We start from the raw sequence: 13,377 nt of genomic DNA, 5'->3' as shown, positions 1-13,377 counted from the left end.
TGGAAATGCTCCTCTTTTGTAGTTCTGTCCACATAATGGTCCCGGTGGAATTGGGTCCCCCCCTCGCTGTGCGTGTGATGGCTGTGTTAGAGGTACAACAATGGACGCTCTCGAAAATGGCTCCCTAAATGTTTTTTTTTTTTTTTTGAAACTTTTGTCTCCCTCCCGCAGGCGAGCGGACGTTCAAGTGCGACCAGTGTGACGCCACGTTCAAAAGGAAGGACACGCTGAACGTCCACATACAGGTGGTGCACGACGGCCACAAGAAGTACAAGTGTGACCTGTGCGAGAAGGCCTTTGTCACTCCGTCCGTCCTGAAGAGCCACAAGAAGGTGAGTGAGAACCTCAGACCAGACCAGTCCCGATGGTAACCTCTCCTGCCTTTACCTTTTCATGAGAAAAATAAACGAGTTTTAACGAAACCGTTATCAGCCAAATATCATTAAAACATTTAAATTTCATAATTTCTTTATTCATCTTTTGTGTTGAAGTTTCTGTGAATATTGCTGCTGTTGTATTTGTATGATCGTCGTTTCTGTAAATGAGAAACCTACGATTTTAAATAAAGGTTGATATGAAAATAAGATAAGACGAGATAAACCTTTATTGTCCGCTGTGAGGGAAACGTTTTTTTATTCATTTCATTATTTTTCTATTTGAATTTCCCGTAGTTCCAAAATGTAAATCAAACCATGTGACATCATCGATTAGCTATTATTGTTGATGTTATGAATGCTATATATTAGGCAGATCCCACATCAAACCAGCCTACAAATCAAAAAGGTTTCATAAAAGTGTCACAAACCCCTGCATATAATGCCAAATAAATCCACTATGTAACCATGGTGTAACAACAAACTGCTTTTCCAATACTGTGTTCCGAGAGCAAAGTGCCAAGCGTGTCCAATAGAATCGCGGGCTTATGAGTAACATGCTCTCATTCATCACAATGCTGCTGCATATGTCAAGATATTAACTGGCTACACGCCCTGTTCGCTGATGGGACTTTTCGACTCTTTGTCTATTATATTACAAAGAAGATCGCACAGGGAATCTGTTTGTGCGTGTGGGTCTGTCCAGCTATGTCAACAAGGAGGACAGAATTTTAAATTGGACCTTCCTTCATCAAACTTGTTTTTCTGTTGAGACATTGTAAATCATTTACAACGTAAATAGTCACAGCCCCGCCATATGTTCCGCCAAATGGTTTTCATCATATTAAATACGCTATTCTGTTTATTCCTGCGATGTAGCAAGCTGATATGTTGTGCTAACTAATATACTGGACTTTAGTGCTTGGCTGTGACATCCGTCTTCGCCATCGCAATACCCCACGATGGCCCGGGATCAGGTCCCAATTTGCAGATTAGAAATGGCAGTTAGTCCATTAGCTCCACAGGGTTTCAAAGCCCAGGACAGATCCCAGTGCAGATTACGAGGCCTAAATCTGACAACGTCCGGCACGGTTATGGATCAAGATTGAAACCAAACAGCTTTCTTGGCACGTGGCAAAAGAAAACGTCTCAGGGAAGGTTGCCTCAGAACAGTAGGGTCGAAGACGAGCATATATGAACTGTCTCAACGCTGCGCGGAGACTGTAGACCGCTGAGAGGCCTGGCCCCGATCAAAGACAAGCTGCTGAGGAGGCGTGAAGACAACCGATTTGAGACCGAGCTGACTGACTGGGGACCGGGTGACGGACGATGATGGACAGTAGAGCTATGTGCAGAGTCAACATTGGTCTACGGAGAACAATCTTTATCCTCTGCTTCCTTTCCTGCTCATGGCAGGAGAGAATAGAGCTTTTTTAATTCCCCTCAGATGTTTTTGTTTTCCTCTAGGTGCTTAAGTCATATAGGGACATGTGTCCACACTCCACTGGCAGTTACTTATGGAAATCAACAGTAATGATGCGTCTTCTCTCTGGCAGGTCGGGCTAAGCTTCGAGAGCTGGTTTATTCATAGAACGCTCTTGTGTTACAGTAAAGGCTTTCTACCCCATGAGCCTTGCAATGGTGTTACATGAGAAAGAGGTTTGTGCGACGTGTGTGTGTGTGTGTGTGTGTGTGTGTGTGTGTGTGTGTGTGTGTGTGTGTGTGTGTGTGTGTGTGTGTGCGCACACACATGCTTGTGACTGCCTGCGTGTGTGTGCGTTAGAGAGCGTGCACGTGCGTGTGTACAGTGCAAGCCTCCTGTGTTGGAAGTATGAATGTGTTTATATCCAGGAACATGATTGGGGTGTTTGTCGAGTTATTAATGGCGCACACTTGTATGGATCACACTACATGAAAGAGCTGTTAACGATTACCTCCCAACCCCTATAAATTCGCTGAGTTATATTTTGGAACATGACGTTCCCAAGTGAAAGAGGGTTCTGCCGCCCTGGGGCAATGCTATGCTGCCCCCTTTTATGAAGTCAGAAATGCCAGTGATGTTTCACCCTGTTGTACAAACAACTACCCAAACAATGCAGCATCTGGGACACATGTGTTTGTGTGTGTGTGTGCATGTATGTGTGCGTGTGCTTTTTTGTGTGTGTGTGGATAAGCCCTCTGAAACCAAACACCAGTGGTGTCGAAGACACAGGGGTGAAGGAGGTGCAGCGACGGGTGATGGAGGGGAGGGGGGGGGGGTGAAGGAGGGGAGGGGGACCGAGAGAGGAGGAGGTGTTCCTCTATTGTTGTACTGCTGTTGAAACTGTCACTCTGAGTTTGAGCCTCTCATAGTCATGTTGATTCTAGGGAATTTACAGCAGGCCGGGAGCAGAATTCAGAGCATACCTTTCAACAGGAAGAGAGGGCAGGAGAGAAAAGGAGGGAGGGGAGAGGATGAAGGGAAAGGCTGGGGAGGTGGAGGTAGAGAGTGTGAGGAAAAGTGAGAATGCCATGAGCCCGGCTGGATGAGATGCAGTAGACTCTTTCCACATGCTCTCTCCCATGTGTGTGTACAGTACCCCCAGACGTGAAAACCGCGGTAAACCTGGGTCCAATAGAGATCCTTAGCACTGGTTCTGCATCCGAGTACCATATGGGCGATTGTTGTCGTGGGTCTCGTAGGACAATACAACGAGCGTGTGAAAATTCTGACTATTTGAAAGTCAATTGACTACACGTAAACCTTCCCCCGACTGTATATATGAACTGTCCTGATGCGGCAGGCCATCTGGTGCTCCCAAAGCAAGTACAGCAATGCAGAGGAATCTGTTTGATCCAGGCCTGGTGCAGCAGAGCAGAGGGAGACTCTGGCCTGTTAGAGAGGTGAAGACAGCGGAAACAGGAGGAGGAGGAGGAGGATGAAGGGAGGAATACATCCATCCTGCCCCTCTTGTCTCCTGAGCTCAGGACCTTAATGTTGGATCTGTGTCCTCTGTCTTGGATAATCCTGCCTCCGGGGTAGTGCAGAGGAACCACCCTCGTGTTCAACATAAGCTTGTCATAGAGCCGGACAGCGGCAGTGTATTACGGGGGCTATACTTTTTTTTATTTGTTTAGCCATGCAGGTCCATTAAGAAGAAGATTGTTTAAGACTTCAATTAAATGTCTTTGGATGTGGGCTTTTGATTTTAGGCCCTCTGCTTCTCATTGTAACAAGCTCCTAATCAACTTTATGTGAACATCAGTCGTGGGAGATAAAGCATGCTTTTCATGTTCTCGTAGTGTGTTTTGGATCTCTCCTATCGCAGTAGATCACATTTGTGTAATTTTAATGTGTTCCGATAGTGTGTTTCGGATTTATCCTATCACAGTAGGTCATATTTTGTCCTTTAATGTGTTCCAATAGTGTGTTTTGGATTTATCCTATCACAGTAGGTCATATGTTGTCCTTTAATGTGTTCCAATAGTGTGTTTTGGATTTATCCTATCACAGTAGGTCATATCTTGTCCTTTTAATGTGTTATGATAGTGTGTTTTGGATCTACCCTAATACAGTAGATCAGATTTTGTCCCTTTAATGTAGGAAGTATGCGAGGCTGAATGTTACAAATGTCTACTGTAAATATCAACCATATGTGCGTTTCTTGCCCCCCCCCCCCCCCCCCCTCCAGACCCACACGGGAGAGAAGGAGAAGATCTGCCCGTACTGCGGCCAGAAGTTTGCCAGCAACGGCACGCTGAGGGTCCACATCCGCAGCCACACAGGTCAGTGGTCCTCCCCAGTAGGATGCTTTGTCGTGTGAAAATGGACTGCACTGCTTTTATCCAAAGCGCTTTACATTCACCTGTTCACTCACACATTCACACACACACCGACGGTGGAGGCGACCATGCAAGGTGCCTCGTCGGGAGCAATTAGGAGTTAAGCGTCTTGCTCAAGGACACTTCGACATGCTGCCGGGAGGAGCCAGAATCAAACTGGGAACCTTCAGATTACCAGATGACTGCTCTACCTCCTGAGCCACTGTCACCCCATGTATGCTAGGTGATGCATGACATGATGATTTTTTCATATATCGGACCAAAAGTGGGCAGATATACAGTATATCAGCAAACGTACCGGTATATTGGCTGGTGATTTTCTTTTATTGTTTACATCGGTCTGATGAACAAAACTGGGCCGACGTGAACAACTGAGGATTATTTCTCCTGTCAGGCTGCCGTGTCTGTGTGTCTTTTTTGGCCATGCAGAGAATGTTTGGGTAACATAACTTGCATGTGACAATGATGCAACACATGATTGTGGGCTAACATTGTTTCCGTATGTACAAAATGTAATTATCATCGACATTTGTTTTATTCATACAGACCATATCGACATTGGTATCGGTAACAGAGACAACCCTAATATCGGTATCGGCCAAAATGTTTATAACGGTGCATCCCTAATGTATACCTAACATCGCCAGTCATCAACATCACAGACACTGCTAGAGATCCAGAGCACCAATGCTATCCCGTCCCCAACTAAAGGAAGTCTTAACACATTGGTTGCCAGCAGGGGGTGCGCGATTTATCGCTTGAGTGCCAGCGCTTTAGTCAATGAGAGGACGGGGATATTTGCGAACGCATAAACTATATCTTAAATTATGGCTATGTGTCTAATACAACCGTCGCTTATCAATGACTTGCTTGCAGTGAACATTGTACGAAACGGATTGTTTTTTCATCAGTACAATTCCGTTTTATACCGTTTTGAATACGAGTATAGTTTTGAAGATTTCTAGTGATTCGGGGCGGCTAGGTGGTGCAGTGGGCAAGGCACTCACCACCAATGCTGGAGACGCTGGGTTCGAGCCCAGCTCTCCACATTGTTTTCAGTTTGGCTGGTCGTCCGTACTAATACAATTGGCAGTATTAGGGGGAGGGAAAACTGAGGGGTAGGGATCTGACGTTGTGGACAGCGACTCCTACAGGTCGGTTGGTGCGCCTGCGCAGTAGAATCAAGAAGCGATGGGGGCGGCGCCCCTCCAAAGCGCAGACCCCTGACGCTGAAAGATCGCGCCGCGCAGGTGAAAAGATGCGACGGCTGCTACCTCGAGTATCGGAGGGGACTCGTGCTATGTATGGCTTCGTCCACATTGCAGCCAGCTTGTGGGAGGCAAGAAACAGCGTTCGAGACAGGGGAGGGTTGAATTGGACGATACGAAATTGGGATGGGAGAAAAATTTAAAATGGGAGAAAAAGTGGATAAAAAAAAAGATTTCTAGTGATTCCAGAAAAATCCACAAAAATAGCCCTTTACTGGAATACACAAAACATGTTGTAATTTTTCGGCCTATTTATGAATAGTTTTCAAATAAACGCTAGATTATTGATAGTATATGTGTACTTATGCACGCTAGAGAAGTGGGCTGAAAAATCTATTATCTATGCCCTGCCTGGCGCTAAAGTTACGCACACACACATACACACATATGAGACACGTTGTGAAATCTGTGAAAAAACATCTGATTACCCCAAGACTGGTAAAATAAAGTCCTTACCTCACATCAGATGTTCTGCAAAATGATTAATCCAATTCCTGATCGTTATTCCAAATATCGATCGCGTTTATTGATCCAACGTTATACATCGAAACAGATAATCCACCCTGCTTTCGGTTGCCTCAATGAATGCAATAGTCTCAGGTTACATGGCTCAGAAGTTAAATGTGGAGCCCGGAGTTTTTTTTCCTCATGCATTTCCATTGACTCCATTCCAATGGGTGCAATACCATCCGGGAGACGATAGGGGGCGTTATTTGCCCTTTTCGAGCTCAGAGCCAGTCCCAATGATAACGTGAGGCTGGATGGATGAAACATTTATGGATATCGCTAATAAAAGAAATGGCGATTAAATAACGAGATTTCTCGTCATTGGCACTCAATGCGTTAATAGCCATCCATTTTCACTGACTAATCAAACAGTCCATTTAAAAGGAAATACCACCCATTTTAAGAATCTACATAATGTTCTTCCAGGGCAAGTCAGTATTTATGAACGAGCACCACTCTCCTGAAGCTAGAAGTCAGAGGGAGAACCCTCCAATCAGTGCCGCTCCATTGACAGTGAATGGGCCATAAAATGCTTGCGTGAGCTCTTTATCCCCAAATGTGGTTTATATCCTAGCATTGCTAGAACCAGAATTAAAACCCCATTTTGTTGTAAGAGCTCACATAAACATTTTATAACCTCATAAAGACAGGCCTTTAATTGACAACTCATTGTAAGAATGCCTGTAAATTATTATTGTTGTTCTGCTAAAGAATATGTATTACATAATGTATGTAATACCAGATAAGTGCCTATTATTTCAATTAACACTCGACTGAGCAAAAACGTGACAAACAAAATAATCTGAAACAAATTCACTGACAGGAAAAGTGTCTTGATCGAGTAAGACCATAGCAACCGAAACGTTGTCTCTAATCGACTACGACGGGAAGGCCCTTAATACTCTCCATATATACAGTACCGTAGTCGTGTCCCAGCGGTCCACAGAGCTGGCCTTTTTACCCACACATGCAGTAACAGTGTCCCTGTCTCCGCAGTGCATGTTCATTAAACTGCCTTTAACTGGAGAGCTACACATTCCTGAGTGTCTCCCTACCAACAGACTGGTGCAGAGACCTGGCACAACCGTCGCACTCGCACACACAGACACACACACACACACACACACACACACACACACACACACACACACACACACACACACACACACACACACACACACACACACACACACACACACACACACACACACAGACACACACACACACACACACACACACACACACACACACACACACACACACACACACACACACACACACACACACACACACACACACACACACACACACACACACACACACTCTGTCTGTCTCTCTCTCACACATACACATACATACACACTCTCACATACACACACTCACACACACATACACATTTACACACACATACACACACATACATGCACTCTCTCGCTCACAAACACACACACACACTCCATGACCTCTAAACTCCCTTCACTCCCTTTCCCTCATTCTCTGTGTCGCTACCTCCCCTTGGCGTCTCCCTCTCTTTCGTCTCACCCCCCTCCAACCTTTCTCTCTCTCTCTCTCTCTCTCTCTCTCTCTCTCTCTCTCTCTCTCTCTCTCTCTCTCTCTCTCTCGCTCTCTCTCTCTCTCGCTCGCTCTCTCTCTCTCTTCTCTCTCTCTCTCTCTCTCTCTCTCTCTCTCTCTCTCTCTCTCTCTCTCTCTCTCTCTCTCTCGCTCTCTCTCTCTCGCTCGCTCTCTCGCTCTCTATCTCTCTCTCTCTCTCTCTCTCTCTCTCTCTCTCTCTCTCTCTCTCTGTCTTTTCCTTTCCCTTCATCCATGTTTGTTGTCCTCCTGCTTGTTTTCATTGGGACTGAAGCCTCCACTCTAAGTCCACTCCTGCTTGTTTTCTCTGGGACTGAAGCCTCCACTCCAAGTCCACTCCTGCTTGTTTTCTCTGTGACTGAAGCCTCCACTCTAAGTCCACTCCTGCTTGTTTTCTCTGGGACTGAAGTTTTCACTCCAAGTCCACTCCTGCTTGTTTTCTCTGGGACTGAAGCCTCCACTCCAAGTCCACTCCTGCTTGTTTTCTCTGGGACTGAAGCCTCCCACTCCAAGTCCACTCCTGCTCGCTTCCCGGCCACAGATACTCCGGCTTGAAATCCTCTCTAGCTAAGTAGCTCCCCGAAACAATGGCGATTTCCTTCTTCTTCCCTCAATCCCGTAATCTCTGGAATGTGTTCATCGCTGTGGTGCTGAATATTCCCTCGCAGTGGCCTCTCCTCGAGTCCAAGTAGTGGAGCTATCGCATCGCTAACAGCACGCCGCGATCAACCGCTTTAATCAACATAATTCACTCCGTCCGCCCGCTCGCTTAGTCGGCGCTTTCGTTTTTCGTCTACTCGCACCCTTCTGGCGTTGTTTTGGTTTGAGTGTTTCCATAGCAACACACAGTGACATGCAAATGATGGGAATAGAAAATCAAACGGTTGATTTAGGGAAATGTACAAATGCATTGTTCTTCCGCAACGACGGATGCAACGACGGATCTCATCTGCTGTGAATTAAACACCAATGCATATGTGTGCATATTATTGTTATGCCAGAGGAGATGCCATCTGTTATTGCCGTTTCAAGAAATAACTCACTCAACATGTAAACAAACAAAGGCCAATATAAATGAATAAAACTAAACACTAAACGTCCAATTAGCCGCTAATCGACTGCTAGGATTCACTTAAAACCGAAAGATTTCCAACTAGAAGCGTCTGCGTTCCTCCCCGGCATTGGCGCGGGTAATGGCAAAGTCGAAAGGTTACGGTTAATAGGTTACGGTCCTAAAATGCATCTGAAAGTCTGGAGCATGTGTGTGGCAGCGTGGAGGCATAACCACGACCCTCTGACAAGCCTGCTGTACAAAGGTGCTACTTTGTCAACAGATTCCTTTGTATCTGTTTGGCCCTGTGTGTGTGTTTGCGTGTGTGTGAATGAGTGAGAGAGAGACGGAGAAAGACAGAAAGAAAGAAGGAGAGAGAGAGAGGGAGAGCATGTGTGCACCAGTGTGAGACATGGGCCAGTCTGATTGTATTTATATAGAATAAACAAAAGAGTGGGGCCGTGGGGGAATGCGGGGGGAGGGGTGGGAGCGGAGGAGACACCTCAAAGAGAGAAAGGAGGAAGGAGAGAAAAGACCACTCCAAGAAAGCATCCAGCAGGATGACCCCTGACCCTGACTGGCTGTAAATCTGTCCCCTCCGCTGTATAGCCGGGGGTACTTTTGTTTGTTGTGTTTTTGTGTGTGAGGCAAAATAAAGTTTAGTGAAAGTGTGGGTTGTCCCCCCCCCCCCCCCCTCTGAACCGCAGTCCTGACAAGGCTCATCTTGTTCTTTTCTGGTGCTTTTAAGAGACACTGGAATGAATTCTAACATGCTAGTACTGTGTTACGTGTAAATGATGTTTGGACATCAACAACGTGGGGCGTTGTTGATCGAAGGGTTGGTGGTTCGAATCCCGCTCAAGCTCATGTCCATCCCATCGCCGTTGTGTCCTTGGGCAAGACACTTAACCTACTTGCCTCGTATGAATGTGTATGCATGTGAATGAATGTTGGTGGTGGTCGGAGGGGCCGTAGGCGATGATTATTCGCCACGCTTCCGTGAGTCTGCCTCAGGGCAGCTCTGGCTGCAATTGTAGCTTACCACAACCGGTATGACTGTGTATGAACGAATAATGGACTCTGTGAAGCGCTCTGGGTGTCATGAAGAGCGCTATATAAATCCAAGCCATTATTATTATTATTATTATTATTATTATTATGTAAACTGAACTGTGCAACGCGTCATGAAGTCATTAAGGGCTGCTAGGACTGATGCCACTTATTCACCAGATCATTCACTTTGTCACTGAACATATATAAAGAATCATTTTCAGATATTATCCATGTTTCTCCATTAGACGGTCCCTCCAGGATATTGCGTTCTTGCGGTCGCCATATTTATTGCAAATATATTTGATATTTGCGGGGCCTTGCGATTTTGCTAGATTCCTAAATAAAATGCAGATTTAACCGATATCTTTGTGGCATACGGCTCCTTCGGCCAATCTGTTATCAACACTGCTATCGAACGTTAGCGTAATTAGCAAGCATAGTGTAGCTCGACCTGACTGTGTAACGTTAATGGTACTTGTGTTCCACTGGGAAAGACCACTCATAACTGCATACGACTTGGTTTAATCCAATAGTCCGTTCTGAAACTTTGTATTATGAAATAACTTAAGACATCCAGGTGATGTCTGGTCACGATACTCTCCCTGTGGTGCATCTCGGAGTGATTCAGGAATGTAAAGAAACACACCAGCCACCAGGAGGAAGTCAAAGTGTGGGAGGCGTTTGGGGTCAAAAAGGGTAATGTGATTACATTTTTAAAGTTTTAAAATTTATTGAAAATATTTACATGTTAATATTGACAGCCCTATTCTTTGCATATAATAAAAATCACAAATTTCTTCCTCCCGCAATTTTACAGCAAAATAACTACATAAAACCTTGTAAATTATTATTATTATTATTTCTTTTTTTTAAGTCGCTGCAAAATCAAGCATGTTTTATCACAACTCTCACAAAGAAATTCAAATCCTGGAGGGACTGATTAAAGAGATCTAACATGTTCTATATGCCACAAATACAGAAGCTGATGGTATTATATTTTAGTAATGGTGAGATAATAATAATAATAATAATAATAATAATAATAATAATAATAATAATAATAATAATAATAATAATAATAATAATAATAATAATAATAATAATAATAATAATAATAATTATAATTATAATAATAATAATAATAACTTTATTTGTATAGCACTTTTCATACAGGGGATTGCAGTTCAAAGTGCTTTACATCAGTAAGAAATAAGACATAAAATCAGTGTAAAACAAGCAGCAAGAGAAAAGCATAAAGTGGGATAAAATAATGCAGATATATTAATAAAAAAATAGCCAATAGGCTTCTTGAATTTCTGTAATCTGTTACAAAACATGATAAAGGTCATAGTATGCACCCAGCGGATAGTGGGGCATAGAAATAAAAGTACAAATAAGTAAAATAATAGCAAGGGTAAACATATAAAATCACAGTTTTTCACATTAGGATCTAACATCCCAACAGGCCACTTTGTTTATGGTTTGATAGAATAGAAAAGACATGAAATGAGCACATTGTTGTTTATTGTTGTTTAAAAGGATCCCCATTAGCTGTCACCTAAGTGGCGAGCTAGTCTTCCTGGGGTCCACATAGAAGACAACAGAAAACACAAAACATAACAACATGAGATACATATGACAATCACAATTAACAATGATAATCTAAAAACAATAAAACATTGTAGACATCATTATCTAAAAACATTGTAACATTGTCTAAAAACAGTAAAACATTGTAGACATCATTATCAACATCAGAATATTTTGCTCACATATTTAAGTAGTGCATTCTCAGGTGGTATTTGAAAGACACTTTACTATTCAATTTACTTATGTTCAGTGGGCAGTTATTCCAATGATTGATGGCACGATAAACAACAGTCCTCTTTAAAGCATTTGATTTTGGACGTGTTAACATAATCTGTCCATCATCAGCTGACCTAGTAAAATAAGAATGAACCTGACTGCATCTGACAATTTGTTTGTATAAGAAAACAGGTTGAGACGAAAAGACAGTGTTCCTGAAAAATGTAACTGTGTTGAAAACCAGCCTATTCTCTACATAAAGTGCAGACATATAAAATCACCGTTTTTTACAGTGTAATAAAATAGTTCTGGATAGAGAATAGATCCTCCTTTCACTACCGGTTAACCATCTGCAGTGTGGTAGTGAAAGGGTTAACCGTCTGTAGTGTGGTAGTGAAAGGGTTATTCTTCTGTAGTGTGTTAGTGAAAGGGTTATTCTTCTGTAGTGTGGTAGTGAAAGGGTTATTCTTCTGTAGTGTGGTAGTGAAAGGGTTATCGTTCTGTAGTGTGGTAGTGAAAGGGTTATCCTTCTGTAGTTGGTAGTGAAAGGGTTATTCTTCTGTAGTGTGGTAGTGAAAGGGTTAACCGTCTGTAGTGTGGTAGTGAAAGGGTTATTCTTCTGTAGTGTGGTAGTGAAAGGGTTATTCTTCTGTATTGTGGTAGTGAAAGGGTTAACCTTCTGTAATTGTGGTAGTGAAAGGGTTATTCTTCTGTAGTGTGGTAGTGAAAGGGTTATCCTTCTGTAGTGTGGTAGTGAAAGGGTTATTCTTCTGTAGTGTGGTAGTGAAAGGGTTATTCTGTAGTGTGGTAGTGAAAGGGTTAACCTGTAAGTGTGGTAGTGAAAGGGTTATCCTTCTGTAGTGTGGTAGTGAAAGGGTTATTCTTCTGTAGTGTGGTAGTGAAAGGGTTATTCTTCTGTAGTGTGGTAGTGAAAGGGTTATTCTTCTGTAGTGTGGTAGTGAAAGGGTTAACCTTCTGCAGTGTGGTAGTGAAAGGGTTATCCTTCTGTAGTGTGGTAGTGAAAGGGTTATCCTTCTGTAGTGTGGTAGTGAAAGGGTTATTCTTCTGTAGTGTGGTAGTGAAAGGGTTATCCTTCTGTAGTGTGGTAGTGAAAGGGTTATCCTTCTGTAGTGTGGTAGTGAAAGGGTTATTCTTCTGTAGTGTGGTAGTGAAAGGGTTATTCTTCTGTAGTGTGGTAGTGAAAGGGTTAACCTTCTGCAGTGTGGTAGTGAAAGCGTTAACCCTTTGTAGTGTGCTAGTGAAAGGGTTAACCTGGTATTTGCCTAATATCCATCACCAGTATTGATATTGGTACATCCCTCTTGTTGATCCTTCCACAGTGTTTCCCTCCCTGTCAGTGATCTGCTAAAGACTGAGGCCCCAGACTGAGGCTGAAGACATGGCTGTTGACAGCTACTCCGACCTGTTTGTCTCTCTGGTTGTTCTGCTCAGGAACAGGTCAACATGTGGTTATTTACCTGCCAAACACACAGAGGACTTAGCAAGGCTTCCCTGGAGCTCCTCTCCCCTATCGCTTTACCACAACATACCGTTCACCACTACAATGGTCTTAGAGAAAGTGTAGATTTGAGATCAAAGATGCACTCAAAGTATTAAGGGGCGGGATAGGCATTTCTGAGAAATGAGAGTGAGCTTACATGTCCAGCGGAAATAGAGCGAGAGTGAGCTTACATGTCCAGCGGAAATAGAGCGAGAGTGAGCTTACATGTCCAGCAGAAATAGAGCGAGAGTGAGCTTACATGTCCAGCAGAAATAGAGCGAGAGTGAGCTTACATGTCCAGCAGAAATAGAGCGAGCTTGGCATCACTTTTCAAGCGCTGCACCGTGTGCTCCGCACACGCAACAAAAGTTTCCCACAGATTGTCAGAGGCACCAACTGGATAAA

The 13,377-nt window shown here is 43.7% G+C and overlaps 1 protein-coding gene across 1 annotated transcript in view; it reads left to right on the top strand.

The window, feature by feature from the left end:
• The window catches only part of prdm5 (PR domain containing 5), a 103,657-nt gene that overhangs the window by 66,197 nt on the left and 24,083 nt on the right, over positions 1-13,377 (top strand). The window contains exons 12-13 of the mRNA XM_084307632.1: positions 172-332; positions 4,046-4,139. Of these exons, the coding sequence (XP_084163758.1) occupies positions 172-332; positions 4,046-4,139 (255 nt within the window). The remainder of the gene's footprint in view (positions 1-171; positions 333-4,045; positions 4,140-13,377) is intronic.

Source organism: Notolepis coatsorum (genome assembly GCF_963971535.1).
Source record: "Notolepis coatsorum genome assembly, chromosome: 2".
Classification (NCBI taxonomy): domain Eukaryota; kingdom Metazoa; phylum Chordata; class Actinopteri; order Aulopiformes; family Paralepididae; genus Notolepis; species Notolepis coatsorum.
Note: the sequence above shows the minus strand (reverse complement) of the source record. Positions and strands in the feature narration are given on the sequence as shown.